We start from the raw sequence: 26,492 nt of genomic DNA, 5'->3' as shown, positions 1-26,492 counted from the left end.
CTACTTAAGAGTGTGCATATCATGAATGCCTGGTCTTGTTGGATTTGTGAGAATCTACTGAATCTACTGGTACTTTGTTTCCCATGTAACAATAAGAAATATACTCAAAACCTGGATTAATCTTTTTAGTCACATAGCACTACTATTATTCTGAACACTACTGTACAGCACATGCTACCCCTTGTCCAGAAAGGTAAATATAAGATGTCAAGAATATATGAATACATCTGATACAGTTGAAAGTGGTCTTTAAAGTTCATCTCACCAATGCTAAATTGGCAGATATATATCTTGATGCGGACCCCTCTTCTCCTCGCTGTAAGGTTCAACCAGCAGATCACATGCATATGTTCTGGTCCTGTCCAGCACTTTCCATGTTTTGGTCAAACATTTTTGAGGCATATTCAAAAGTTTTTGGAAAAAAAGATTTGCCCTAATCCTATCAGTACTATATTTGTAGTTTTTCCATCTACCTGCCATGTACCACTTCATGCACATGATGTGATTGCTTTCACCACCCTCATTGTGAGAAGATGCATCCTGTTTGATTGGAAACGGCAATCACCACCTAGTTTTACAAGATGGATTAGATAGACAATGTATTTCTTGAAACTAGAAAAAATAAGGTTTAATGAAAGAGTTCTAGACAGAAATTCTTTGAGGTTTGGACTCCATTTTTGAACCATTTTGGAGAACTACAAATACCCCTTGATGACTGATTAATGATTTATTACTAGTCCCCCTTTTTTCTTCTTTTCTTCCTTTCTGCTCTGTTTGTATTTGTTTTTGTTATGATTATCACTGATGGTATTACTGCTCTTATTATCATCATCATCATTATTATTATTATTATTATTATTATTATTATTTTATATTTGGTGAAAAAAATAATATATGAAATTATGTGTCCTAAAGCCAAACAGCTAACAAAATAATTGCTGATAGTTGTGGCCCCATTTACACTGGTATTAAAATGTCTAAATATTTTATCCAAATTATGTCTGGACATGATTTTACCCTGATTACAGTTTTCATGCTATTTATTTCGGTCTCTAATGACCACATTGAAATCCAGCTGAGATCTGAGCTCATGTCACACCTCCTGTGGTTTGTGTGGTTAAAAAGAAAATATTACTGTAACAAGATACCAAGATTGTAGCCATCCAAAGCTGTGCTTTTTGTTTTCTTATTTTTCAAAGCAGGGAAAGGAGCCATCTTCAACAGCTGGCATGCCAGACAGGAAGGCAAAAGAGAATGCTTATTTATGCAGCTGCTTTATTTAGGGCAATCTAGATGTCAAGACTGATATGAGAGGATGTGGACTGTCACAAACCTATAGGAGATGTCAGACTTTTGATTTATTTGCAGAAGACAGCACTCAGTGTTATACAGAAGAGATGCGCACTTTCTCACAGCTGTACAGCTGGACAAGAGGAGCACATTGGCCATTTGGTACCACCTTTGTACTTGTATGTGGATTGGCAGTGCATTTATATTTACAGTGGTGTTCATTGTGGTCACTATATGTACCTCCAGAGATAGTTTGGCCAATTATCCGCCTTGGGTCTTTGATGGCAACCACCCGGGCAGACAAATAATCTTTCTGCACCTCTTGAAAGTAACCATTAAATGGACTGCATTTATATAGCGCTTTTCTATCTGTATCAGACTTTCAAAGTGCTTTACAATAATGCTTCACATTCACCCCGATGTCAGGGTGCTGCCATACAAGGCACTTACTACACACCAGGAGAAACTAGGGATTAAGGGCCTTGCCCAAGGGCCCTTAGTGATTTTTCCAGTCAGGCTGGAATGTGAACCAAGGATCCTCTGGTCTCAACCATTCATCTATTGCGGACAGGTGAAGTGACACTGTAGCACAAGTGTGATGGATTGTGCACAGAGAAACATGGCACATGGACAAAATGTCAAAGCTGATGCTCTTTCACAATCCAAGTGATACTTCTCATCCGAGGCTCCCAAAGTAACTGCTTGTTTAGCACAAAGTCATTCCAGTGATACCCAAAGATCTCATGAAATTACCTAGTGCCAAAGACATCCAGTCATTGCCTTAGGTCACTGGTTAACATCCAAGTTACACAACCCTACGGTACGACTGGAAACACCAGGACCTTTGTTCTGCTGCAAAGAACTCTGCATTGCCAAGCACCTCTGTCCAGTGACGTCATGTCTCTTCCCATGATTCTCTTGATCTCCAAGGCCGAGGATCCATACACATGAATGTCACTGCCGAGATAAATGAACGTCCCAACAATTTCTAGGCTTTCATTGCATACAGATACATTTCTAATGGCTGAGTCAAGGAAGTCATTGAAGGTCTGGATCTTATGTTTGATCCAAGATAAAGACAAATCTCGACACTAGGTTCCTCACAGCTTGTCAAGTGCTGGAATCAGAGTATCTATTGATTCACATGAAGCCGTGATTGGGGCTGCAACAGGCAAATGTGCACCATTCCCAGTTTCTCTAGTCTCATCCACAGAAGCCTATAATTTTTTTCAGAGCTGTCATGGGTGTCTTGTTGGCTTCACTCACTCATCTCCTTCCAGTATGGTCACTCAGTTTTTGAGAAGTGTCTACTTGGTACAGATTTACCATACAAACCCATGCTGTTTTCATTTCTTAGTTATTGATCACATATTCAGTGATTTGGAAATATTCATGTATCTATCCCCTGACTTGTCTCAAGAAAACTTGCTGTACATGTGATAATTTACTCCTTATATTTATAATGAATGCCCAATCGTAACTTTCATTGCATGTATTGCAACCCTTAAATGCAGGAATGGATGTACATTTAACAACTGAAATGAGTTGACCACACAAGACATGAAATGTTTCTGGTATACTTTGTGCAACGGCAGACAGTATAGCTGAAGTAAATCTAAAGATCACTGCATTTTGCATTTTCCGTATTGTCCCAGTTTTTTTTTCTGATTTGGGGTTGTAAAGTGTGTGTGTGTGTGTGTGTGTGTGTGTGTGTGTGTGTGTGTGTGTGTGTGTGTGTGTGTGTGTGTGTGTGTGTGTGTGTCCCTTTTTGGCGTGATCACCTGTCCCTGTAAATGTATCTGCATGGCAGTGAAAAATCTTGTTTTTATAATTCATGCTTTACTTTGTAACAGTGTTGCAAAAAAAATTTGAATCATTCATGATTTTTCTTTTTTCATATAACTTTCAGAAAACACCCACCCTCCCTCATAAAAACTCCCTTTAGTTCAAAGTGTGTTGAAGTGTGCACAATATTTTAAAAATTTTCACCTGGACACCGACATGTTGTGCACACAGGCAACTGCAGTGATTTGTTTGCCATCAGCTGCACAGCAAAGATTGCAGGTAAAGTGGAAATCATTGTTCTGTGTGTGCATGAGGCGGGCAGAGGAAGGACTGAGCTGATGTGTGTCTAAAAACCTCAAGGGTGTCGGTGTTTTTATAGTGAATCATCTTATGCGCTCACCGCCTCAAAGCCCATGCACAAGTGTCTGTGCACGCCACAGCCTTAGAGCGTGTGTGCCATAACGGGCTCCAGATGCAATTGCAGGACGGGGTTTATCGTTCATCTCTCCTCTCTGTTGCTGTTACGTTCCTCCTGTCAGAGGAAGCAGCGGAAGAGAGAGGAAGCATTCCAGTAACGTGGATAATCCTTAAGAGGGAGGGGGCTGGAAGATGGAGGAAAAACTGTCACATTCCATTTGGCTTTCATGAGACTTGAATGTTAGAGGAAGGAAGTTGCAGACTTGTTTGTTTTGTCTTTACAATGACAGTTAAATGCACCCCTTTTTTCTTCTTTTTTTTCAAACAGCTGTGAGTTTAATATCAAACAGCTTATGTGCTGATATTTGGGAAGAAAATTGTTTGAGATGTGGACTTGCATTTCTCTGCCTGACATTTTCAGTTTCCTGTCTCTTGAATTGTGTGTTTAAACGGCTTTGTGTCTTCTTTTTTTTTTTCCTATAATTTTTTTTTTGTTAGTTTGCTTTAAAGAAGGCTAGCAACTTTGGATATTTTAAGCCACTTCTTCTCTTTGTACTCCTAAGTAATTTGCAATGTTCAGAACACTCATTCAGTCCACTTTGCCTGACAGTTTATTGTTGTTGGTGAGATAGGTATTGGAGCTTCATATTGCCTCAAGGAGTATGAATCGGATATAGTAAGTCCCTTCGGCTGCTCCCTTGTTTGCACTCGGGGTCGCCACAGCAAATCCAAGGTGGATCTGCATGTTGAATTGGCACAGGTTTTACGCCGGATGCCCTTCCTCACACAACTCCACATTACATGGAGAAATGTGGCAGGGGTGGGATTTGAACCCGGAACCTTCTGAATTGAAACCAAGCGCATTAACCACTTGGCCACCACCTCTCCTTTTGATGTTTCCACATAACGGTCAGTAAAGATCCACTAGCCATCATCACATTTGTGTTGGTTGATTTTCATTTTTCCATGCTCCGCCCGCAGTCAATGAGCCGATACGCATACATGTCGTGTATGAATCGGATATACTCATGCATAATGTATTTAGTGATACAGTATGTGTTTTGTACAAATACATGCAGTGAAATATTAGTAGCACCTATAGTCTGCATATCACTGAAATAAAATGGCTTACAATTAAATTACAGTATTTTCCAGAGTATGTCACTAGTTACTAGTTTGGAGACTTGTACTCTGGTGCAACTTATATACTAAAAATTCACAAGTTTGTTATTAATAATAGTAATTATGATAACTATTCATATCGACCTTTCCCAACAATGAAAGCACTAAACAAAAATAAACTCCAATAATAAAAGAATAAATGCCAGTAATAAAAAATGCACTACAACAATGCACAAAAATCCCAATTTAAATGTTAAATGCTAAATTGACTGCTTTTATGTAGCACTTCTCCATCTGCATCAGATGCTCAAAGCGCTTTACAATTATGGCTCACATTCACCCATTCACTCAAACACACTCACATACTGATGCCAGGGTGCTGCCACGGAAGGCACTCACTACACACCGGGAGCAACTTGGGGATTAAGGACCTTGCCCAAGGGTCCTTAGTGATTTTCCAGTAAGGCTGGGATTTGAACCGAAGATCCTCTGGTCTGAAGCCCAACGCTTAACCACTAGACCATTACCTCCCCACTAGACCATCACGAAATCATCGCCACTGTATCGTGCACACTTGTCTGACTGTGTGTCTCTTCCAACAGCAGGTGGAATGTTTTGCGGTTCCACATTTTGTTTTTTGTTTGCGGATTTTCATCCGGTTCCTGCTTCTTTCGCCCAAGCGGCCTTACGTAAAAAATTTAAATTAAGATGTACATACAGTCAGCAATATTTTACAGTAAATAAATGTGTGAACAGGAGATGTGGGATTAAAATAATAGTAAAAACTGTGCTTTCAGTGTAAACATATGCTATCCTATAAAATGTGTTATACATAGATAAGGTGACATAGCAGTTCAATCTCCTGTTTTGGGTTTACAGTGGTTTGTATCCGTTGCTCCTTCTTTTCGTGTCATAGCGGCTCACAAACCTTGCTGCTGTGTCTGCACATTGTTGTACTTCACCCAACAGATACGGATACGGATGTTTTTCGATGTTGGTTATGCTCTCAAAGTCTTTTTGGGTGTTTATGATTTGTGGGAAGTACTTGTCTCTGATGTCTTGGTACAGCAGTCAGGTGGTTAGGAAATGCAGCTCGGCCTCCACCTCGTGTTGTGAGCACTGGGTGCACAGTCTGTCTTCTCTGGGGAGACAGGTCTTTCTGTGGCGGCCTTTCTCCACGGTGAGGCTGTGTTCACTGAGTCTGTACATGGTCAAGGATTTCCTGAGCTTTGGGATGGTCACAGTGCTTAGGTATTCTGCCACAGAGTGCTGTCTTTAGGGCCAAATAGTATTCCAATTTACTCTGGTTTTTGGTTGATTCCCCCCAACGCGTCACATAGTTTTCTTTTTGTTTTCTTATAATTTGGTTTAGTCCCAGAACCAGCTGGCTGAGGGGGGCATCTCTCTACAGTATCTTTGTGTATCAGGGCTTACGCTTTTTACTCTTTTAATTCATTTATTAGTAATTGGAGCGGGCCTCGGCCTCAATTTTACCTAAATTCTGGGTCTTTTAGTGAAGTTTAGGGGTAGTGGCTGGGGATCACCTTAATATTTCTCTGTTTTTCTTGTTTAATGCTGGCAAATTATACAGTATTTTTTGTCTTTCTGATGCCTGATTCTGTTTTTCTCTCTGTTTAAGGTGCAGCTCCATCCAGAGATGGGAGTTGTATTCGTGTTGGGATCCTCCTGTCCTGTGCGCCAATAGCATTTCTTGTATATTCGTCCATGAATTGTCCTGTGAATTGTTCTGTAATTTATGTTTGTAGCATGGCCCAAGCAGAGGGCCACCCCTTTGAGTCTGGTCTGCTTGAGGTTTCTTCCTCAGAGGGAGTTTTTCCTTACCACTGTTGCTCTGGGGGTTGGTAAGGTTAGACCTTACCTGTGTGAAGCGCTTTGAGGCAACTCTGTTGTGATTTGGCGCTATATAAATGAAAATAAATTGAAATTAAATTGAAATTTCAATTTGGCATTTGTCCCATTTTACAAAACCTTCATTGGTGAGCGGCCAATGGCTGCGGCCAGCAGCCATAAAGAGAAATGGGTTTTATGACTGAGTCCAATATTTTGAGCCAGATTTGAATTGGGATGTCTACTTTGATGTTCTTTTGATGGGGTAAAAAGCCTTTCTTGCCTTGTCTCTTCGGTCATTTACAGCTTTGTTGAAATTGTCCGAGATAGTTGTAGTTTTTTGTGTGTTCTAGGCCAGGGGTAGGCAACCTGTTCCAGAAAGAGCCATGAGGGTGCAGGTTTTCTTTGCAGCCACTGACTCCACCAGGTGATTTCACTGATTAATATCACTTTGAGCAGATGGAATCAGTTAATCAGTGAAATCACCTGGTGGAGTCAGTGGCTGCAAAGAAAACCTGCACCCTCATGGCTCTTTCTGGAACAGGTTGCCTACCCCTGTTCTAGGCTGTCTTATCCAGGAAGAAATTCTATTGTGTGGACTGGAGGCTGGGTTCTTTTGGAATATCATAATCTTTGTCTTGATTAAATTCACTGTGAAGGCCCAGGTTAGGGAGAAATTGTGTAGAAGGTCAAGTTGTTGTAGCCCTTCTTTGGTTAGAGACAGCAATACCAGGTCATCTGCGAAAAACGCATTTGATCTCAATGTCCACTAGAGTGATGCCTGGTGCTGCAGACTGTTATGATTTGGCAGACCCTTGTTGAATCAAATGTTCTTTTGAAATCTACAAAACAGGAGAATAGTTTGCTTTTGTTTTTGTTTATTTGGTTGTCGTTCAGGGTGCTGAGGGTGAAAATGTGGTATGTTGTACGGTAATTTGTTAAAAAAAATATTTGGGATTTGCTCAGGGCATTGTTTTCAGTAAGGATGTGTAGGAGTCTGTTGGTGATTATCATGCAGAAGATTTTACAAAGGTTGCTGTTGACACAAACACCACGGTAGTTATTCGGTTCAGGTTTTCGCTGCTTTTGTGGAGCGGTGTTATCAGATCAGTCCTTGGTTCCAATATTGGGGAAGATCCAGAGCTAAGGACAATGTAAAGTGCTTTAATCTGGCCAATTAGAATTTGGGTGAATTTCATCACTTCATTTACAGGCCTTCTTGGTTTCAGTTGATTTTTTTTTTTCCCCCCCTGTAGTTCTTGTAGGGTAATCTAGTGGGTTTGAGTAATTTTTCATGGCTGACTCTAAGCTTTGTAGTTTGTCTTGTATGTGTTGTTTCTCTTTGTTCTTCTCTATTAGACCAAATAGCTTAGTGAACAAAAATCCCAAATGAAATGGTAAATGCTATATGGACTGCATTTATGTAATGCATTTAGCAGTGGCTTACCCATACATCTCCATTTGGTATGGATAGATCTTCATGTTTTTGTTTATTTCGGCTGTTCCAGTTTTCCCAAAATTTGTTTTTTTTAATAGACTCTTTAATAGTGTGTAGCTGGTTTCTAATATGTTGCTCATGTGTTTTTTTTTGTTTGTTTTTTTTTTCTTTACTGTGTTTTTATATGTTTGGCTGTAGTGAGGCGTGTGTTGTGGTTGTCTCTCTCTCTCTCTCTCTCTCTCTCTCTCTCTCTCTCTCTCTCTCTCTCTCTCTCTCTCTCTCTCTCTCTCTCTTTAAAAGTTTGCATGTATCTCAGTTGTTATCTTCTGTGGGCTTGTCTGTCTGAACAAGATGTGCCTCTCATGAAGCTGTATTTTAATTTTAGGGGTAGATCCTATATGCACAGACTGCTTAACAGGGAGCAGTGTGAGGTGGAGCAATCTAAGATATTTTCATTTCTTCATCTTGCTTCAGAGTAAACAACAGTAAGTTCAACGATGGTCGCAATAACTCTTCTCTCACATTGTCTGACTCACTAAGCAGACACGTGGTCAGAGCAGGGGCACACAGCAGGACAGAAATAAAATCCCTATTGCTGTGATCCTTCCCTTTTCACACATTTAAATAAAGACGAAATCTGCAGTGAGACATTTACCATTTTTCAAGTCTGTAGAAGTCTGAAAGATCCAGTGGAGGAAGAAAAAACAGCTGCATTTTAAATGGTGTCGATCAAGCAGACCACAGCAGCACACGCTCACTGCAGTATGTGAGAATTTATTTAAATCACATCCTTCAATGATTATATAATTGCACACGCTGATATCATGATTACAGTTGTATTGCGATTAATTAATGCCTTCTGATGGTAGGGTTTTTTTTTTTGCTATGGTACTGAAAGTGGGTTTACATTCGGTGGTGCTGCTGTCTCACTAACACTTAGCCAGCTAGATGAACATCTACTCTTGTGTTCATTGCTCATCCATGAATGTCTGTGTATGCAGGCTCTTGGGTCTCTCTGTTGCACTCTAGAACCTCACCACTAGGTGTGGTTGAAAATTCCATCTGGCCTATTTAAATGTCAAATCCCTCCAAATTGAGCTTTCTACCAGTATTATACTGAAACGTTGTCTTAAAGCATTTAATTTGCATAGAAACTGCTTAAGTACACTTTAGAAATTGGTCAGTAATTGCTCAAGGTCATTAAAGCTTGCACGTTTTCTGCTTAATGGCCTTAAACATGTAAACCAACCAGTTTGGTAATTTGAAAACATTTCTCACAGAGTACCCTGGAAAATCTATTGAAACCTCTTAATTGCACTGATAGCCAATGTACTGTTTCCAGACAAAACTCCTTTCTTTAGTAGATATCCATCTTTGTCTCATTAAGAAAGCTTGATGTCTTGTACACCTTTGACTCATAATTATAAACACTAATCAGCTGTCATTTTCCTGACCCATTATTTATTATTGTCTACATTCTTGAATGTGCTCGGTTGCTTATTTGATTATATCAGTTGTTGCTTTTCTTTAGCTTTAGCTCTCATTGACAATCTGACTTTTTATTGGACGTCTCTCCTACACTTAAAAAATGTTTTTCAACTTGGCTTTGTTTGTTCAAAACTGTAGCTTCAATTATTACACATGTTGTTGACTCAAGTGGTCTACTTTTGACTTTGTAGTAGTTAGGAAATTTCATAGTGGGTGTCCACTGGCACACGAGGCCAGTAGTAACTGTGAAAGTTACCACCTTCAGGTTTAGTAGCCTCCCTGCAGAGTTCACTGGCATTAATTCAGTAAACGCTTATGACTGAATAATGGGACTATAAGATGTTTGGTCATATACAGCAGTGGTAAACAACCATGTGCCAGAAAGGTAGAACTCTACTGCTCCTATCACAGACATGTCAGCTCCAATCAAGGCATTTTCTACTTATTATTCTTATTTTCATTTTTTGTTGAATGTCAGTTGTGTGCGTTCCGTCTTGTGCCGTTTCATAACAGCCATTGGTCTGTCTATACTCGCTTGTCATTATACACGTTTTAAAAGCATATTTATGTTCTGTTTTACTTCAAATACAAATAATCTGTTTCTGACTGATTGGGTTTTTATATTGCACTTTGTATCATCCAGTCAAGAACTACAAGAAAAAGTACAAATATTCAGTTCCACATGTTTTTAGCTCATCCAGACCAAGGACTTTGGGGTGAAAACTCTAATTCACCCAAATGCTGCCCTTCAGTTTTTGATAAATTTTAATTCTTATGGTTTTGTTTGCTTTATTTAAGCACTGTTCACAATTTTACCTTACAGAATTAGAACTTTTTGAATTTTAGGAAACGTTTGGACTTCTTTGTGGCAAAACCTCTGAAATTCACCCAAAATGCTTCATTTCTTGATGGATTTTGAGTCTGATGGTTTTATTTTATTCATCAAAACACTGTTCACAATTCTTCATTGAAAATGTTAGAATTTTGGGGAAAATATTCACTTTTGTGGGCTACAGTAAGCTGTTATTTTCATTAGAGATTAATCAGTTCATCATGGCATACTGTATTGTTTTCTACCATATGTAATTATGTATATAGATTTCTGTCATTCCACAGTGAAAACCTTTAACCTCATTGATGATTGTATTCTGTGCTACTCTGTCTAGGTGCAAGAACAAGTTATACCCTGATAATCTTCCGCGGACCAGCGTGGTGATTGTATTTCACAATGAGGCATGGAGCACACTGTTGAGAACTGTCCACTCAGTCATTGATCGTTCTCCACATACATTGCTGGAGGAGATTGTCCTGGTAGACGATGCCAGTGAAAGAGGTAGGTTGTGTGTGTGTGTGTGTGTGTGTGTGTGTGTGTGTGTGTGTGTGTGTGTGTGTGTGTGTGTGTGTGTGTGTGTGTGTGTGTGTGTGTGTGTGTGTGTGTGTGTGTGTGTGTGTGTGTGTGTGTGTGTGTGTAACAGTTGTTTTTAAACCAAAACCAATTTACCCATAAGAAACTATGTAAAATGAATTAATCTGTTCCTGGCCACAAAAACAACACTGTGTTAACAGCATTTCATTCATAAAAGGCAGAAAAAAATACAAAGAATATTCACCGTGTCTTGTGCAAAATACTTTACAGTAATTATAATAAAATGGACACCTTACCTGTACAGAAGAGACTTGATGTCATTCATGGGTGGTGAAGGGAATGGATGTTACGCTCCGTTAGGACGTTTCATTGCACAACAAGCCAGATTATTCAAGGTGTTGCAGTGAAACTCTTGCTGGATTTAATGTTATATGCTAACAGCATTACCACTTGTAGCAGCTGTCAGTAGCTTCACCCGTTAGCTCCACTTAATGTATGATTCTGGAAAGAATACATGGTGCATAACTTTTAAAGTCCACAACAAAGTAAACCTTTAAGAGAACCATCTCACAGCCCACAAAATATGATTTAATTAACAAAAAATAACCCTTCTTCTTTTGAGTTTATTGGCGGAATACAACATGGTGCATTACCACCACAGACTGCGGCAGAGGTGTTAGTGCACCAAGGCTTTGTTCGAAAAGTGATCCATTTTTTTCCATTCAAAAAATATGTTTGTGAACCAATTTGTTCATAAAGAGAGCTATTCTAAAACTGAGGTTCGTGTGTGTGTGTGTGTGTGTGTGTGTGTGTGTGTGTGTGTGTGTGTGTGTGTGTGTGTGTGTGTGTGTGTGTGTGTGTGTGTGTGTGTGTGTGTGTGTGTGTACACTCAACAAAAATATAAACGCAACACTTTTGGTTTTGCTCCCATTTTGTATGAGATGAACTCAAAGATCTAAAACTTTTTCCACATACACAATATCACCATTCCCTCAAATATTGTTCACAAACCAGTCTAAATCTGTGATAGTGAGCACTTCTCCTTTGCTGAGATAATCCATCCCACCTCACAGGTGTGCCATATCAGAATGCTGATTAGACACCATGATTAGTGCACAGGTGTGCCTTAGACTGTCCACAATAAAAGGCCACTCTGAAAGGTGCAGTTTTGTTTTATTTTTTTTTGTTTCATTTTATTTCAAGCTGAAAACCTCCACATTTCAGGCTCTATTGATCCAGGACGTCGTGAGAGAACAGAGAAGTTTCAGAAGAAGTCGGTTTCAGCATTTTATCCGGATATTCCACTGTTAAAGGAGATTTTTTTAATGAAAGATGTGCGGACGGGTCCGCGCGTCGGCTCGCAGCCGCCGCGACGCTCCGCCACAGGAAAAACACCTCTGTTGGAAGCCTTAAGGACAAGTTGGAACATGTCCAGCTGTTAAACAATTTCTCATATACTCACTCCACTGAAAGCCATCAAAATCCGCCTGGATTTCACAAATGGTTATCAACACGGAGGTATTTTTCCTGTGCCGCCGCTCCGCGCCGACTGCGTCCCGACGCGCGGACCCGTCCGCACGTCTTTCATTAAAAAAATCTCCTTTAACAGTGGAATATCCGGATAAAATGCTGAAACCGACTTCTTCTGAAACTTCTCTGTTCTCTCACGACGTCCTGGATCAATAGAGCCTGAAATGTGGAGGTTTTCAGCTTGAAACAGGCTGATGACGCCGCCTGAGGAAAGCCAGCGCGACGTCTCGCACCGTGGGAAGTCCTTAAAGTGACAGTGTCACCTCAAAATCTCTCATCAGCCGTTAAAATTTTCACTGAAAACCAGCTTAATTTTTCGAACCATGTCCACTTCGATGTGTCTCACAGGTTTAGAAAAAATTTTGAGCAAACAAAGCGCCAGTCTCTCAGCAACTTCTCAGACAAAGGAATTCCGACGAGGGGCTGGACGACTCCTCCCACAAGGAGTGCTCACAGGCGAATGACGTCACCGACAGGCGTGGAAAAACTCACGCATGCGCACGAGGGTTCATGCATGTCTGACGTAAAAACATGAATGAAATCCATATAGTTTTTGAAAAAAATAAAAAGGACCTATACTTTATGGACAGACCTCGTACAAGGTCTATTAGAAAAGTATCCGACCTATCAAAATCCGACCTATCAAAAACCATATGGACTTGGTCATTCGCCTGTGAGCACCCTTTGAGTGAGCAGTGGTCCACACTCCTCGTCGGATTTTATTATTATTGGACTGTTGTTTCACTGGGGTGTGAAGTTCGCTGATCCACAGCAGGATTGTTTTCCACCGGCGCGGCTCCACCTGAAGCCCGAGGCGTCAGCGCAGTTCCACCGGCGCGGCTTTACCGAGGCCCGAGGCGCCAGCGCGGAGTTATCTGACCATGGGTCCGAAGAAGGCACTGACGGCGGAGGAGGGAGACGATATCAAGAAGTCCCTGGACTTTTTGTCTGAGGAAATCTCTGTGGTTAAAATGCAGCAGAAATCCGTTATGGAGCTGGTGGAAGAAGTGAAGGCTCTCCGGATCCAGAATGCCGAGAAAGACCGGCGTCTGGTGTACCTGGAGAACCGTGTTGCGGAGTTGGAACAGTACACAAGGATGAACGACGTTTTTATTACAGGAATTCATATTAAACCTCGATCCTACGCACGGGCGGTGTCAGAAGACAGCGGAGGGGAGGCCAGTGAGCAGGAGGCCAGCTCAGTGGAACAACAGGTGGCTGACTTCCTGCAATCTAAAGGTATTCAAATGGACTGTAATAACATTGAAGCGTGCCACCCCCTGCCCAGGAGAGACGATGGAGACAAGCGAGCAGTTATAATGAGGTTTGTCAACAGAAAACATAAAATGGCATTGTTAAAACAGGGACGGAAACTTAAAGGAACAAACGTATTCATCAATGAACATCTGACCAAAAGAAACGCAGACATCGCCAGGAAAGCTCGTTTCTTAAAAAAGCAGGGAAAAATTCAACAGACATGGACATCCAACTGCAAAACATTTATCAAATTGAATGGAACACCAGAACAAGCGAAGGTTATGGTAATCAGGAACATCGAGGAACTGGACAAATACGACCAATAAGGTATGAGGACATAAACACATCACAACACCATGACACAGACCAGAGGAACCTATTCATCTACTACATCATCTACATCTGGAGACAAGAAGGATATAACTCAAAGGATTGCTGATCATGGAAAAGTAGAACTGAGAACATTTAAATACACAGACCACAATGTACTGGACTTGGAGCACAATATAGACCCGGACAATAATTTCTTCTCAAATATCAATGACAGTTGTTGCTATTATACAGATGAACAGTTAATCGGATCATTAAACGGATAACAAATTATCAATAATCCATTTCAACAGCAGAAGTCTATATGCAAACTTTAACAACATTAAAGAATATTTAAGTCAGTTTAAAAAAATATTTAACATAATTGCTATATCAGAAACATGGATCAATGAAGATAAAGGAATGGATTTTGAACTGGATGGATATGAATTTAATTGTGTAAATAGAAAGAATAAGAGTGGAGGAGGAGTGGCTGTGTATGTGGATAAGAACATGGATTATAAAATAGTAGACAATATGACAACTGTGATTGATAACTTATTAGAATGTATAACTATTGAAATATGTGAAGAAAAAAGCAAAAATGTATTAGTCAGCTGTATATATAGAGCACCAGGATCTTGTATTGAAACATTCACTGACTGTATGGGAAAAATGTTCTCAAAAACTAATCAAAAAACTGTGCTCATTTGTGGTGACTTAAATATTGATCTGCTCAATCCAAATAAGCATAAAATAACAGATGAATTTATCAGTATAATGTACAGTATGAGTTTATATCCAAAAATCACCAGGCCAAGCAGAATTACATCCCATAGTGCTACCTTAATTGATAATATATTCAGCAATGATATTGAGAATAACACTGTGAGTGGATTATTAATCAGTGACATTAGTGATCATCTAGCAGTTTTCATCGTTTATAATAGAAACCATCGGCGGAATCAGCCAGAGGAGAAAATAAAATACAGGCGAGTGCGGACAGAGGAAAACATGAACACACTAAAGAAGGATTTACAGGAGCAAAACTGGGAAAAGGTATACAGTGAAAGTGATGTTGATAGTGCATATGAAACTTTTTTACAAATATTTACATCATTATATGATAAAAATTGTCCAATTAAACAAGACTACAGAAAACAAAAAATCCAAGCTCGACCATGGATGACGAAAGGGTTACGAAATGCATGTAATAAGAAAAATACACTGTATAGAGAATTCATAAAACTAAAGAGGCAGAAAATAGATATAAGAAATACAAAAATAGATTAACTAATATTATACAGGTATGTAGGAAGGAATATTATAGTAACATATTATATAATAACAAAAACAATATTAAAGGAATATGGGATATATTAAATAGCATTATCAAAAATGGCAATAAAAAACAGAGTTACCCTCAGTATTTCATTGATAATAATGTCAAGAAGGAAAATAAGGATGAGGTAGTCAACGGTTTCAATAATTTTTTTGTAAATATTGGACCAAGCTTGGCAGAAAAAATTCCTGATTCCCAACCTGAGGATTGGGATAATAATCTCATAGAAAGAAATCCCTGTTCAATGTTCCTCACAGCAGTGGATGGAAAAGAAATTATAGACATTGTGAATAATTGTAAATATAAAACATCTACCGATTTAAATGAAATTGATATGGTGGTGGTAAAACAGGTCATTGAATGGATTGTAGAACCATTAACATACATCTGTAACTTATCATTTCAAACCGGTAAATTTCCCAATCAAATGAAAATAGCTAAGGTTGTGCCGCTGTATAAGACTGGGGATAGACACCACTTCACAAATTATAGACCTGTTTCTTTGCTTCCACAATTTTCCAAATTATTAGAAAAGTTATTCAATAATAGATTAGACAAATTCATAAATAAACATAAATTACTTACTGATAGTCAATATGGATTCAGAGCACATAGTTCAACATCACTTGCATTAATAGAATCAGTTGAGGAGATTACAAACGCCATAGACCACAAATTACATTCAGTTGGAATATTTATAGACCTTAAAAGGCTTTTGATACAATCAATCATGACATATTAATCAGTAAACTTGAACAGTATGGGATTAGGGGGTTGGTGTTGCACTGGGTGAGAAGCTACTTAAGTAACAGAAAACAGTTTGTGAAGTTGGGGGAATATACATCATCATGCTTGGACAATGCTTGTGGCGTCCCACAGGGGTCAGTATTGGGTCCAAAACTGTTTCTAATTTATAGAAATGATATTGTCAATGTTTCCAAAATATTAAAATTAGTATTATTTGCAGATGACACAAGCATTTTTTGTTCAGGGGGGGATTTGCAGGAGTTACTGAGGAGGATCAGTATAGAAATGGGAAAATTGAAAATATGGTTTGACAGAAACAAATTATCATTAAACTTAAGTAAAACAAAATACATGTTATTTGGCTATTGTAATACAGACATACAGGTTCAGTTACAAGTCGAGGGGGTAGATATTGAAAGGGTACATGAAAATAAGTTTCTGGGGGTGATAATAGATGATAAGATAAACTGGAAGACTCATATAAAACATATACAAAGTAAACTGTCAAGAAGCATTTCAGTTCTAAACAAAGTGAAACATATTCTGGACCACAACTCACTCCGCATTCTTTACTGCTCACTGGTTTTACCATATTTACAGTACTGTGCAGAGGTATGGGGTATTATAAAGTATTATATTATAAAGGTACAACACAATCACTATCAGTAATGCAGAAAAGAGCTATAAGAATTATTCATAATACTGGCTATAGAGATCATACAAATCCACTATTTTTACAATCCAAATTCTTAAAATTCACAGACTTGGTTCATTTTCAAACAGTACAAATTGTGTATAAAGCAATAAACAATTTACTTCCAGCAAATATTAAAAATATGTTTTTTAACAGATCAGGGGATTACAGTCTGAGGGGGAAATTTAATTTAAAGCATCAGTGGGCACGAACAACATTAAAAGGTTTCTGTATTTCTGTCTGTGGGGTGAGGATGTGGAACAGATTGGGAGTGGGGCTCAAGCAATGTCCAAGCATGAAGCAGTTCAAACAGCGGTACAAAAATATGGTTTTTTCTAGGTATAGGGAGGAGGAAGGGTAATGAGGGTTAGGGTGTTTTTGTTTTTTGCTTCGGCTTGTAAATATATAGTATTTTGTATGTAAGTAGGTATGTGTAGGTGTATATTTATGTTTGTGTATATATATGTGTATATGTGTATATATGTGTATGTATATGTGTATGTATGTTGATGTGTATATATATGTGTGTATATATATATATATATATATATATATAGATATAGATATATATAGATATAGATATATATATTGATATATATATTGATATATATATATATATATATATATTGATATCGGTTTAGGTGTGTAGGAATCTATGTGTATATGTGGCAAAGGGTATTACTGGTTGTGGGGAAGAAGGGGTAAATAAGCTGATGCTTCACCCTACCCCTTTTCGGACATGTTGGGTACACAGTAGGAACTTTTTTGTTGTTGTCTTTACTGATCTATCTTGTAATTGTTGTTGTATCAAATGTTCGAAATAAACAGTTTTCATTCATTCAACCCTCGTGCGTATGCGTGAGTTTTCCCATGCCTGTCGGTTGCGTCATTCGCCTGTGAGCAGGCTTTGAGTGAGGAGTGGTCCAGCCTCCTCGTCGTTGTTTCATTGCCAGGAGATGGCGGAATGATTTGGGCTTTTTTTCCATCAGAATTTTTTCAGAAACTGTTAGAGACTGGCAGCTGGAAACCATTCGAAAAATTTATCTGGCTTTCGGTGAAAATGTTACGGGCTTGGTAGAGAATAAGGAGTGTTACTGTCGCTTTAAGGATGGCCCCCAGCGGCTGTGGGACGCGCCGCGCTCTGAAGCCGCCATCGACAGGCTGAACGACCATTTCATTTCCAAACGGATGGCTGTCTGGATCTGTGACCATCGTGTGCCATTTCTCTGGTTATCACAAGAGCTGGACATCAACCATTTTCCGGCATATTTCACTTTTAACAAGAGATTTTGTCATGGAAAGCTGAGCGGAGGCTTCTCGCGTCACGATGGATTCGCTACTGGAGCGAGACAAAACCACCTCCGTTTTGGTCTCACAGGACGGCTTTGAGATGGCGTTCAGACAGCTGTCGGTGGTTTTTCCATCGAGTGATTATCCGAGAAATTGTGGATGTGCCTGGACATGTCAGAACATGTCCCGTGAGGCTTCATCATGGTGTTGCTGTGCGCCATGCGGCACCGCCGCGACGCGCGAAGCCTCCTCTCCTCTTTCCGTGACAAAAACTCCTGTAACAGTGGAATGTGCTGTTCATTTCCAAACTGGACGCTGTGTTTTATCCGGGACGTCGTCTGACTAGCACAGGAATTGTGAAAAGACGTGGCCATCAGCACTTTTTCGGCACATTGAGACAGACGTGGAGGAATTCCACGCGTTGTGGCGGTGCCGCATGAAAGGCTTTGTTGATCCGGGACGTTGTCTGACTTACACAAAAATGGCAGGAGACGTGGACATCAGTACTTTTTCGGCACATTCCACTGTTACAGGAGTTTTTTTCATGGAAAGAGAAGCGGAGGGATGCGCCATGGAGCTGTTCATGGCGCGGCACAAAACCACCTCCGTGTTGTTCTCACAGGATGGCTTTGTGATGGCTTTCAGACGACTTTCGGCGGTTTTTCAGTCGTGTGACTATCCGAGAAATTGTGGATGAGCCTGGACATACCAGAACATGTCCTGTGAGGCTTCATCACGGCGTTGCTTTACACCATGCGGCACCGCTGCGACGTGCGGAATTCCTCCGCACGTCTGGCTCAATGTGCCGAAAAAGTGCTCATATCCACGTCTTCCGCAATTCCTGTGCTAGTCAGACGACGTCTCGGATAAAACACAGCATCCAGTTTGGAAATGAACGGCACATTCCACTGTTACAGGAGTTTTTGTCATGGAAAGAGGAGCGGAGGAATGCGCCACAGAGCCGCGAATGGTGCGGGACAAAACCACAGGAATTCGCGCGTCGGGACGGAGCCGCATGGCGCAAAGCAACGCCATGATGAAGCCTCACAGGACATGTTCTGGCATGTCCAGCTCATGCACAATTTCTCGGATAGTCACACGACTGAAAAGCCACCGAAAGCTGTCTGAAAGCCATCTGAAAGCCGCCCTGTGAGACCAACACGGAGGTGCCGCAAGCTTGGCTGATGCAATCACACGTGATTCAAATCCATATGGTTTTTGCAAAAAATAAAAACGTCGGATACTTTTCTAACAGACCTCGTATATACGAGGGCTGTCAATAAAGTATAGGTCCTTTTTATTTTTTTTCAAAAACTATATGGATTTCATTCATATGTTTTTACGTCAGACATGCTTGAACCCTCGTGCGCATGCGTGAGTTTTTCCACGCCTGTTGGTGACATCATTCGCCTGTGAGCACTCCTTGTGGGAGGAGTCGTCCAGCCCCTCGTCGGGATTCCTTTGTCTGAGAAGTTGCTGAGAGACTGGCGCTTTTTTGATCAAAATTTTTTCTAAACCTGTGAGGCACATCGAAGTGGACACGGTTCGAAAAATTAAGCTGGTTTTCGGTGAAAATTTTAACGGCTGATGAGAGACTTTGAGGTGATACTGTCGCTTTAAGGACTTCCCACGGTGCGGGACGTCGTGCAGCGCTCCCAGGCTCCGTCGTCAGCCTGTTTCAAGCTGAAAACCTCCACATTTCAGGCTCTATTGATCCAGGACGTCGAGAGAGAACAGAAGTTTCAGAAGAAGGAGTGCTCACAGGCGAATGACGTCACCGACAGGCGTGGAAAAACTCACGCATGCGCACGAGGGTTCAAGCATGTCTGACGTAAAAACATATGAATGAAATCCATATAGTTTTTGAAAAAAATAAAAAGGACCTATACTTTATTGACGGACCTCGTATATGTATGTATATATAATGTGTGTGTGTGTGTGAGGAGTTTAGATGCAAAACCCAGTATCTCCAAAACCATAAATTTTTAGTTGAGGCCAACATGTACTTGGCTGTCAAGAGGACCATCAGTGTGCAAAATATGAAAGAATTTGAACAAGCTGTTTTCATTTTATTGATGAAAGGGTGCATTTCCGAATATGGTTTCCTTTAAATCTCTAGTTTCAACTGCATTTTTCTCCATTTCAAAAACAAACACTTACTGGGTTTTGAATCTGAACTCTTCATTCTCATATATATATATACACACACACGAGGTCTGTTAGACAAGTAACGGACCTTGTTATTTTATGCAAAAAATATATGGATTTGATTCATATGTTTTTACGTCAGCCAACCTTGAACCTTCGTGCTCATGCGTGAGTTTTTTCACGCCTGTCGGTTGCGTCATTCGCCTGTGGGCAGGCTTTGAGTGAGCACTGGTCCACCCCCCTCGTCGGATTTTTATTGTCAGGGAAATGGCGGAATCATTTGGGCTTTGTTCCATCAGAATTTTTTCAGAAACTGTTAGAGACAGGCAGCTGGAAACCATTCGGAAAATTCATTTGGCTTTCGGTGAAAATTTTTTGGGCTTCACAGAGATTAAGGAGTGTTACTACCGCTTTAAGGACCGCCCACAATGGCGCACTACGCGCCGCACTACGCGCCGCGCTCCGAGCCGCGATCGACAGGCAGAAATGACCATTTCATTTCTAAACGGATGGCTGTATGGCTCCGGGACCACCGTGTGCAATTTCTCTGGTTATCACAAGAGCTGGACATCAGCCATTTTCCGGCAGATTTCACTTTTAACAAGAGATTTTGTCATGGAAAGCCACGCGGAGGCTTTGCGCATCACGACAGATTCGCTGATGGAGCGAGACAAAGAACACCTCCGTTTTGGAGTGTCAGAGGACAAGTTGGGGCATGCCCAGCTCTCCACAATTTCTCTTATACTCACTCGACTGGTAAGCCACTGAAAGCCGAGATAGGCTTGTCGAGATAGGCATTAGTCCAAAGAATGCACCAGAATGCACCACAGGGCACTTCCAGACCCCCCCCCCCCCCTTTCTAAACGCCTATAGTATTCAGGGTAACTTTTGCTGTCTTGAATATTATAGATGAATCACATTACTGTCTTTTTTTTTTTCTCCTAAGCATCCATGGAGACATAATCTAAAAAAAGAAATCCGGAAATCACAATGTATGATTTTTAAAATAATTTATTTGTATGTTACTGCTGCAAATAAGTATTTAAACACCTGTGAAAATCAATGTTAATATTTGGTACAGTTAGTACAGTTATAGTTTTTCACCAGGTTTGCACACACTGCAGCAGGGACTTTGGTCCACTCCTCCATACAGATCTTCTCCAAATCTTTCAGGTTTGGATTTTCAGCTCCCTCCAAAGATTTTCTATTGAGTTCAGGTCTGGAGACTGGCCAGGCCACTCCAGGACCTTGAAATGCTTCTTACAGAGCCCCTCCTTAGTTGCCCTGGCTGTGCGTTTGGGGTCATTGTCATGCTGGAAGACCCAGCCATGACCCATCTTCAATGCTCTTACTGAGGGAAGGAGGTTGTTTGCCAAAATCTCACAATACATGATCCCATCCATCCTCCCTTCAATACGGTGCAGTCGTCCTGTCCCCTTTGAAGAAGAGCACCCCCAGAGTATGATGTTTCTACTCCCATGCTTCACGGTTGGGATGGTTTTCTTGGGGTTGTTCTCATCCTCTAAACATTGTAAGTGGAGTTGATTCCAAAAATCTCTATTCTGACCACATGACCTCCCATGGCTCCTCTGGATCATCCAGATGGTCACTGGTGAACTTCAAACGGGCCTGGACATGTGCTGGCTTGAGCAGGGGGACCTTGCTGCCCTGCAGGATTTTAAACCATGGCAGCATCATGTGTTACTAATGTAATCTTTGTGACTGTGGTCCCAGCTCTGTTCAGGTCATTGACCAGGTCCTCCTCTGTAGTTCTGAGCTTTCTCAGAATCATCCATCCATCCATCCATCCATTTTCTTCCGCTTTATCCGGAGTCGGGTTGCGGGGGCAGCAGCTCAAGCAACGCCGCCCAGACCTCCCGATCCACACACACCTCCTCCAGCTCCTCCGGGGGAACCCCAAGGCATTCCCAAGCCAGCCGAGAGATGTAGTCCCTCCAGCGTGTCCTGGGTCTTCCCCGGGGCCTCCTCCCAGTGGGACGTGCCCGGAACACCTCTCCAGCGAGGCGTCCAGGGGGCATCCGGAAAAGATGCCTGAGCCACCTCAACTGACTCCTTTCGACTTGGAGGAGCAGCGGCTCGACTCCGAGCTCCTCCCGAGTGACCGAGCTCCTCACCCTATCTCTAAGGGAGCACCCAGCCACCCTGCGGAGGAAACTCATCTCGGCCGCTTGTACTCACGATCTCGTTCTTTCGGTCATGAGCCAAATCTCATGACCATAGGTGAGGATCGGAACGTAGATCGATCGGTAAATCGAGAGCTTTGGCCCCCTACTCAGCTCTCTCTTCACCACGACGGTCCGATACTGCGACCGCATCACTGCAGATGCTGCACCGATCCGTCTATCGATCTCACGCTCCATCTGTCCCTCGCTCGTGAACAAGACCCCGAGATACTTAAACTCCTCCACTTGAGGCAAGGACACTCCACCGACCTGAAGAGGGCAAAGCACCTTTTTCCGGTCGAGAACCATGGCCTCGGATTTGGAGGTGCTGGTTTTCATCCCGGACACTTCACACTCGGCTGCAAACTGCCCCAGTGCACGCTGAAGGTCCTGATTTGACGAAGCCAACAGAACCACATCGTCCGCAAACAGTAGAGACAAGATTCTGTGGTTCCCAAACCAGACCCCCTCTACACCCTGGCTGCGCCTAGAAATTCTGTCCATAAAAATAATGAACAGAACTGGTGACAAAGGGCAGCCCTGGCGGAGGCCAACGTGCACTGGAAACAGGTTTGACTTACTACCGGCAATGCGAACCAAGGTCCTGCTGTGGTCGTACAGGGACCGGGTAGCCCTTAGCAAAGGACCACGGACCCCGTACTCCCGGAGCACTCCCCACAGGGTGCGCCGAGGGACACAGTCGAATGCCTTCTCCAGATCCACAAAACACATGTGGACTGGTTGGGCAAACTCCCATGAACCCTCGAGCACCCGATGGCGCGTGTAGAGCTGGTCCAGTGTGCCGCGACCAGGACGAAAACCACACTGCTCCTCCTGAATCCGAGGGTCGACCATCAGTCGAATTCTCCTCTCCAGTACTCTGGAATAGACCTTACCGGGGAGGCTGAGGAGTGTGATCCCCCTATAGTTGGAACACACCCTCCGGTCCCCCTTCTTAAACAGAGGGACCACCACCGTTGTCTGCCAATCCAGAGGCACTGTCCCCGATCGCCACGCGATGTTGCAGAGGCGTGTCAGCCAAGACAGCCCCACAACATCCAGAGACTTAAGATATTCAGGACGGATTTCATCCACCCCAGGGGCCTTGCCACCGAGGAGCTTTCTAACCACGTCGGTGACTTCGGCCTGGGTAATGGATGAGTCCGCCTCTGAGTCCCCAGTCTCTGCTTCCTCTTCGGAAGACGTGACGATGGGATTGAGGAGATCCTTGAAGTACTCCTTCCACCGCCCGACAACATCCCCAGTCAGGGTCAACAGCTCCCCACCCGCATCGTAAACAGTGCTGGTGGAGAGCTGCTTCCGCCTCCTGAGGCGTCGGACGGTTTGCCAGAATCTCTTCGCGGCCGACCAATAGTCCTCCTCCATAGCCTCCCCGAACTCCTCCCAGACCCGAGTTTTTGCCTCTGCGACCGCATGGGCTGTGGCACGCTTGGCCTGCCGGTACCTGTCAGCTGCCTCTGGGGTCCCACCTACCAACAAAGATAAGTAGGACTCCTTCTTCAGCTTGATGGCATCCCTTACTTCCGGTGTCCACCACCGGGTTCGGGGATTGCCGCCGCGACAGGCACCAGAGACCTTGCGACCACAGCTACGTGCAACCGCATCAACAATGGAGGTGGAGAACATGGTCCACTCGGACTCCATGTCTCCAGCCTCCCCTGGGATCTGGGAGAAGCTCTCCCTGAGGTGGGAGTTGAAGACCTCGCTGACAGAGGGTTCCGCCAGTCGTTCCCAGCAGACCCTCACAATACGTTTGGGCCTGCCAGGTCTTACCGGCTTCCTACCCTCCCAGCGGATCCAACTCACCACCAGGGCAGAATCATCCTTAACCCACAAAGTGAGATCTTGCATGGAATCCCAGACCGAGGGAGATTGACAGTCATCTTATGTTTCTTCCACTTTCTAATAAATAATCATAGCAGTTGTTGTCTTCTACCAAGCTGCTTGCCTGTTGTCCTGTAGTCTATCCCAGCCTTGTGCAGGTCTACAGTGTTGTCCCTGGTGTCCTTAGACAGCTCTTTGGTCTTGGCTGTGGTGGGCAGGTTGGAGTGTGTGAACAGGTGTCTTTTATACAGGTAACAAGTTCAAACAGGTGCAGTTAATACAGGTAAAGAGTGCAGAATAAGAGGGCTTCTTAAAGAAAAATTAACAGGTCTGTGTGAGCCAGAATTCTTGCTGGTTGGCAGGTGTTCAAATACTTATTTGCAGCAGTAACATACAAATAAATTATTAAAAAAAAATCATATATTGTGGTTTCTGGATTTTTTTTTTTTTAGATTATATCTCTCACAGTGGACGTGCACCTAAGAAGAAAATTTCAGACCCCTCCATGATTTCTAAGTGGGAGAACTTGCAAAACCGCAGGGTGTTCAGCTACTTATTTTCCTCACTGTATGTGTATGTGTGTATGTTATATGCAGTCCTGCTTGTATGTAACTTGTTCTTTTTGAGATTCTGTATGATATTACTATTTTGGGTGTGTAGATGTGTTTGTGTGTCTGTGCTGCTGCCCAACACCCAGTTAGAATGTATGGGCTGTGTGCGCAACTCCACCCTGTGCCACAATGTTAATATCTGTTTGGGGGAGATTAGTTCTTCAATTCGCCAGCAGCAGGGATTACACTCTGTTATTACCTGCAGTCCCACCAGACCATACACCCACGCACCCCTGTCACCACCCTGCAGCGCTGTTTCACCAGACGCGACCGCAGTTAGGATTGTGCTTGTAAGAGAGTGGGTGTATGGAGGGTGTGGCTCTGCAGTTTATGAGGGATGTCACCATGCAGTCTGAGCTAAAACATGTGCTTAAGTACAAACAGATGCACACTCACGTGCAGCCCATATGTAGCTGGGAGGAATATAGAATGTTGTGTGTATTTTTTTTAGGCACAGTATATATATTTGTTCATGCGTTTACAAATCTTAGACTTTCTAAAGAGGCCACTGGAGCAATATGTCAGAAGGCTGGAAGTCCCTGTCAGAGTGGTGAGAATGGAGCAGCGGTCCGGACTTATTCGTGCTCGCCTCAAGGGAGCGTCCCTTTCCACTGGCCAGGTTTGTGTTAATATGTGCATGTTTGTCTTTGCACATGCACATATTTGACATCTAGTTTTCCATATGGTGTGTCCATGGTTGAATCTGTGTAATGTTTTTCCTCCATGTTTCTAGGTCATAACCTTTCTGGATGCTCATTGCGAATGCACAACAGGCTGGCTCGAGCCTCTGCTTGCTCGCATCAAGCAGGACAAGTGAGTCGCATAAAAACAGTCAAAATGCACATGCACCACTGGCAACCATGAAACCAAATTAGTTCATTATTATTGACACTACAGGGGGTTCACCCTTGTGTTTTTTATGTGCATAATTGCTGTACTGATTCCCACAGGGTGAGATACTCTGATATAAAGAAAAAAACTCATGGGGTTTATGAAGAAATACTGATGACTGATTGAAAATCACAGCCTGTCAAGTCTGTGAGCGTGTGCTCATTGCGTGCTTCACATCACCCACCACAGTGCGGACTCTGTGCCCTGGGTCCATCCCCACTTCCCTAAATTGACCATGTTTCCCAACAAGGTGATACATTAGAGATTCCTTGGCCTTTTCAATTTGCTAGCATCCTGAGCACTAAGGAACCTATGCACTGGCTCATGCCACCCTTGGGTCCACAAGGTACATGGATGAAGTTGGATAATGAGCTGAGATGGTACCATTCTGCGTCCCACTGTGCTGCAAGGTGTATTTAAAAAAATATGTTGACTTATTGTTTGAGTGGCATAAAATGGTCTTAAAATGACATTGACGATAATATTGTTTATTGTGATATTTTCTGAGACAGTATATTGTCCATCCAGATTTGTTGTGAATGGTGTACTCTGAGCTGACGTTCCCTCAGAAAACAAGTCGTACAGCTAGTCTGAGTCTCCTCGAGTAATCATTTTTATTTGACGCAGTCTTCCAGCAACATAGCTGTGGGAAGTGGGGGGGGGCTGCAACACCCTCTGTTGGATTGACAGATTTCACAGCACCCCCTGACAGATGCCAAAAATATACTGATAGAATAAATTAATAAAGGTTTTAAAACATTTAAAATTGTTTCCCAATTGCTGTTTAAATAATAATTTAATGTTTGAGTTTTTTTTTACAAATACTTTCTTATGAATAATTATTCTATAATGCTGTCGAGCTTATTTAAAAAATGCTGTTGAGATTATTTA

At 42.1% G+C, this 26,492-nt stretch overlaps 1 protein-coding gene across 1 annotated transcript in view; it reads left to right on the top strand.

The window, feature by feature from the left end:
* Positions 1–26,492, top strand: part of galnt1 (UDP-N-acetyl-alpha-D-galactosamine:polypeptide N-acetylgalactosaminyltransferase 1) — a 191,179-nt gene that overhangs the window by 146,151 nt on the left and 18,536 nt on the right. The window contains exons 5-7 of the mRNA XM_034174910.1: positions 10,555–10,721; positions 25,202–25,329; positions 25,444–25,523. Coding sequence (XP_034030801.1) covers positions 10,555–10,721; positions 25,202–25,329; positions 25,444–25,523 — 375 coding nt within the window. The remainder of the gene's footprint in view (positions 1–10,554; positions 10,722–25,201; positions 25,330–25,443; positions 25,524–26,492) is intronic.

The sequence above is a fragment of the Thalassophryne amazonica genome, chromosome 7, assembly GCF_902500255.1.
Source record: "Thalassophryne amazonica chromosome 7, fThaAma1.1, whole genome shotgun sequence".
In the NCBI taxonomy this organism is placed as follows: domain Eukaryota; kingdom Metazoa; phylum Chordata; class Actinopteri; order Batrachoidiformes; family Batrachoididae; genus Thalassophryne; species Thalassophryne amazonica.
The sequence above is the reverse complement of the archived record's forward strand: the minus strand, read 5'-3'. Positions and strand labels throughout refer to the sequence as shown.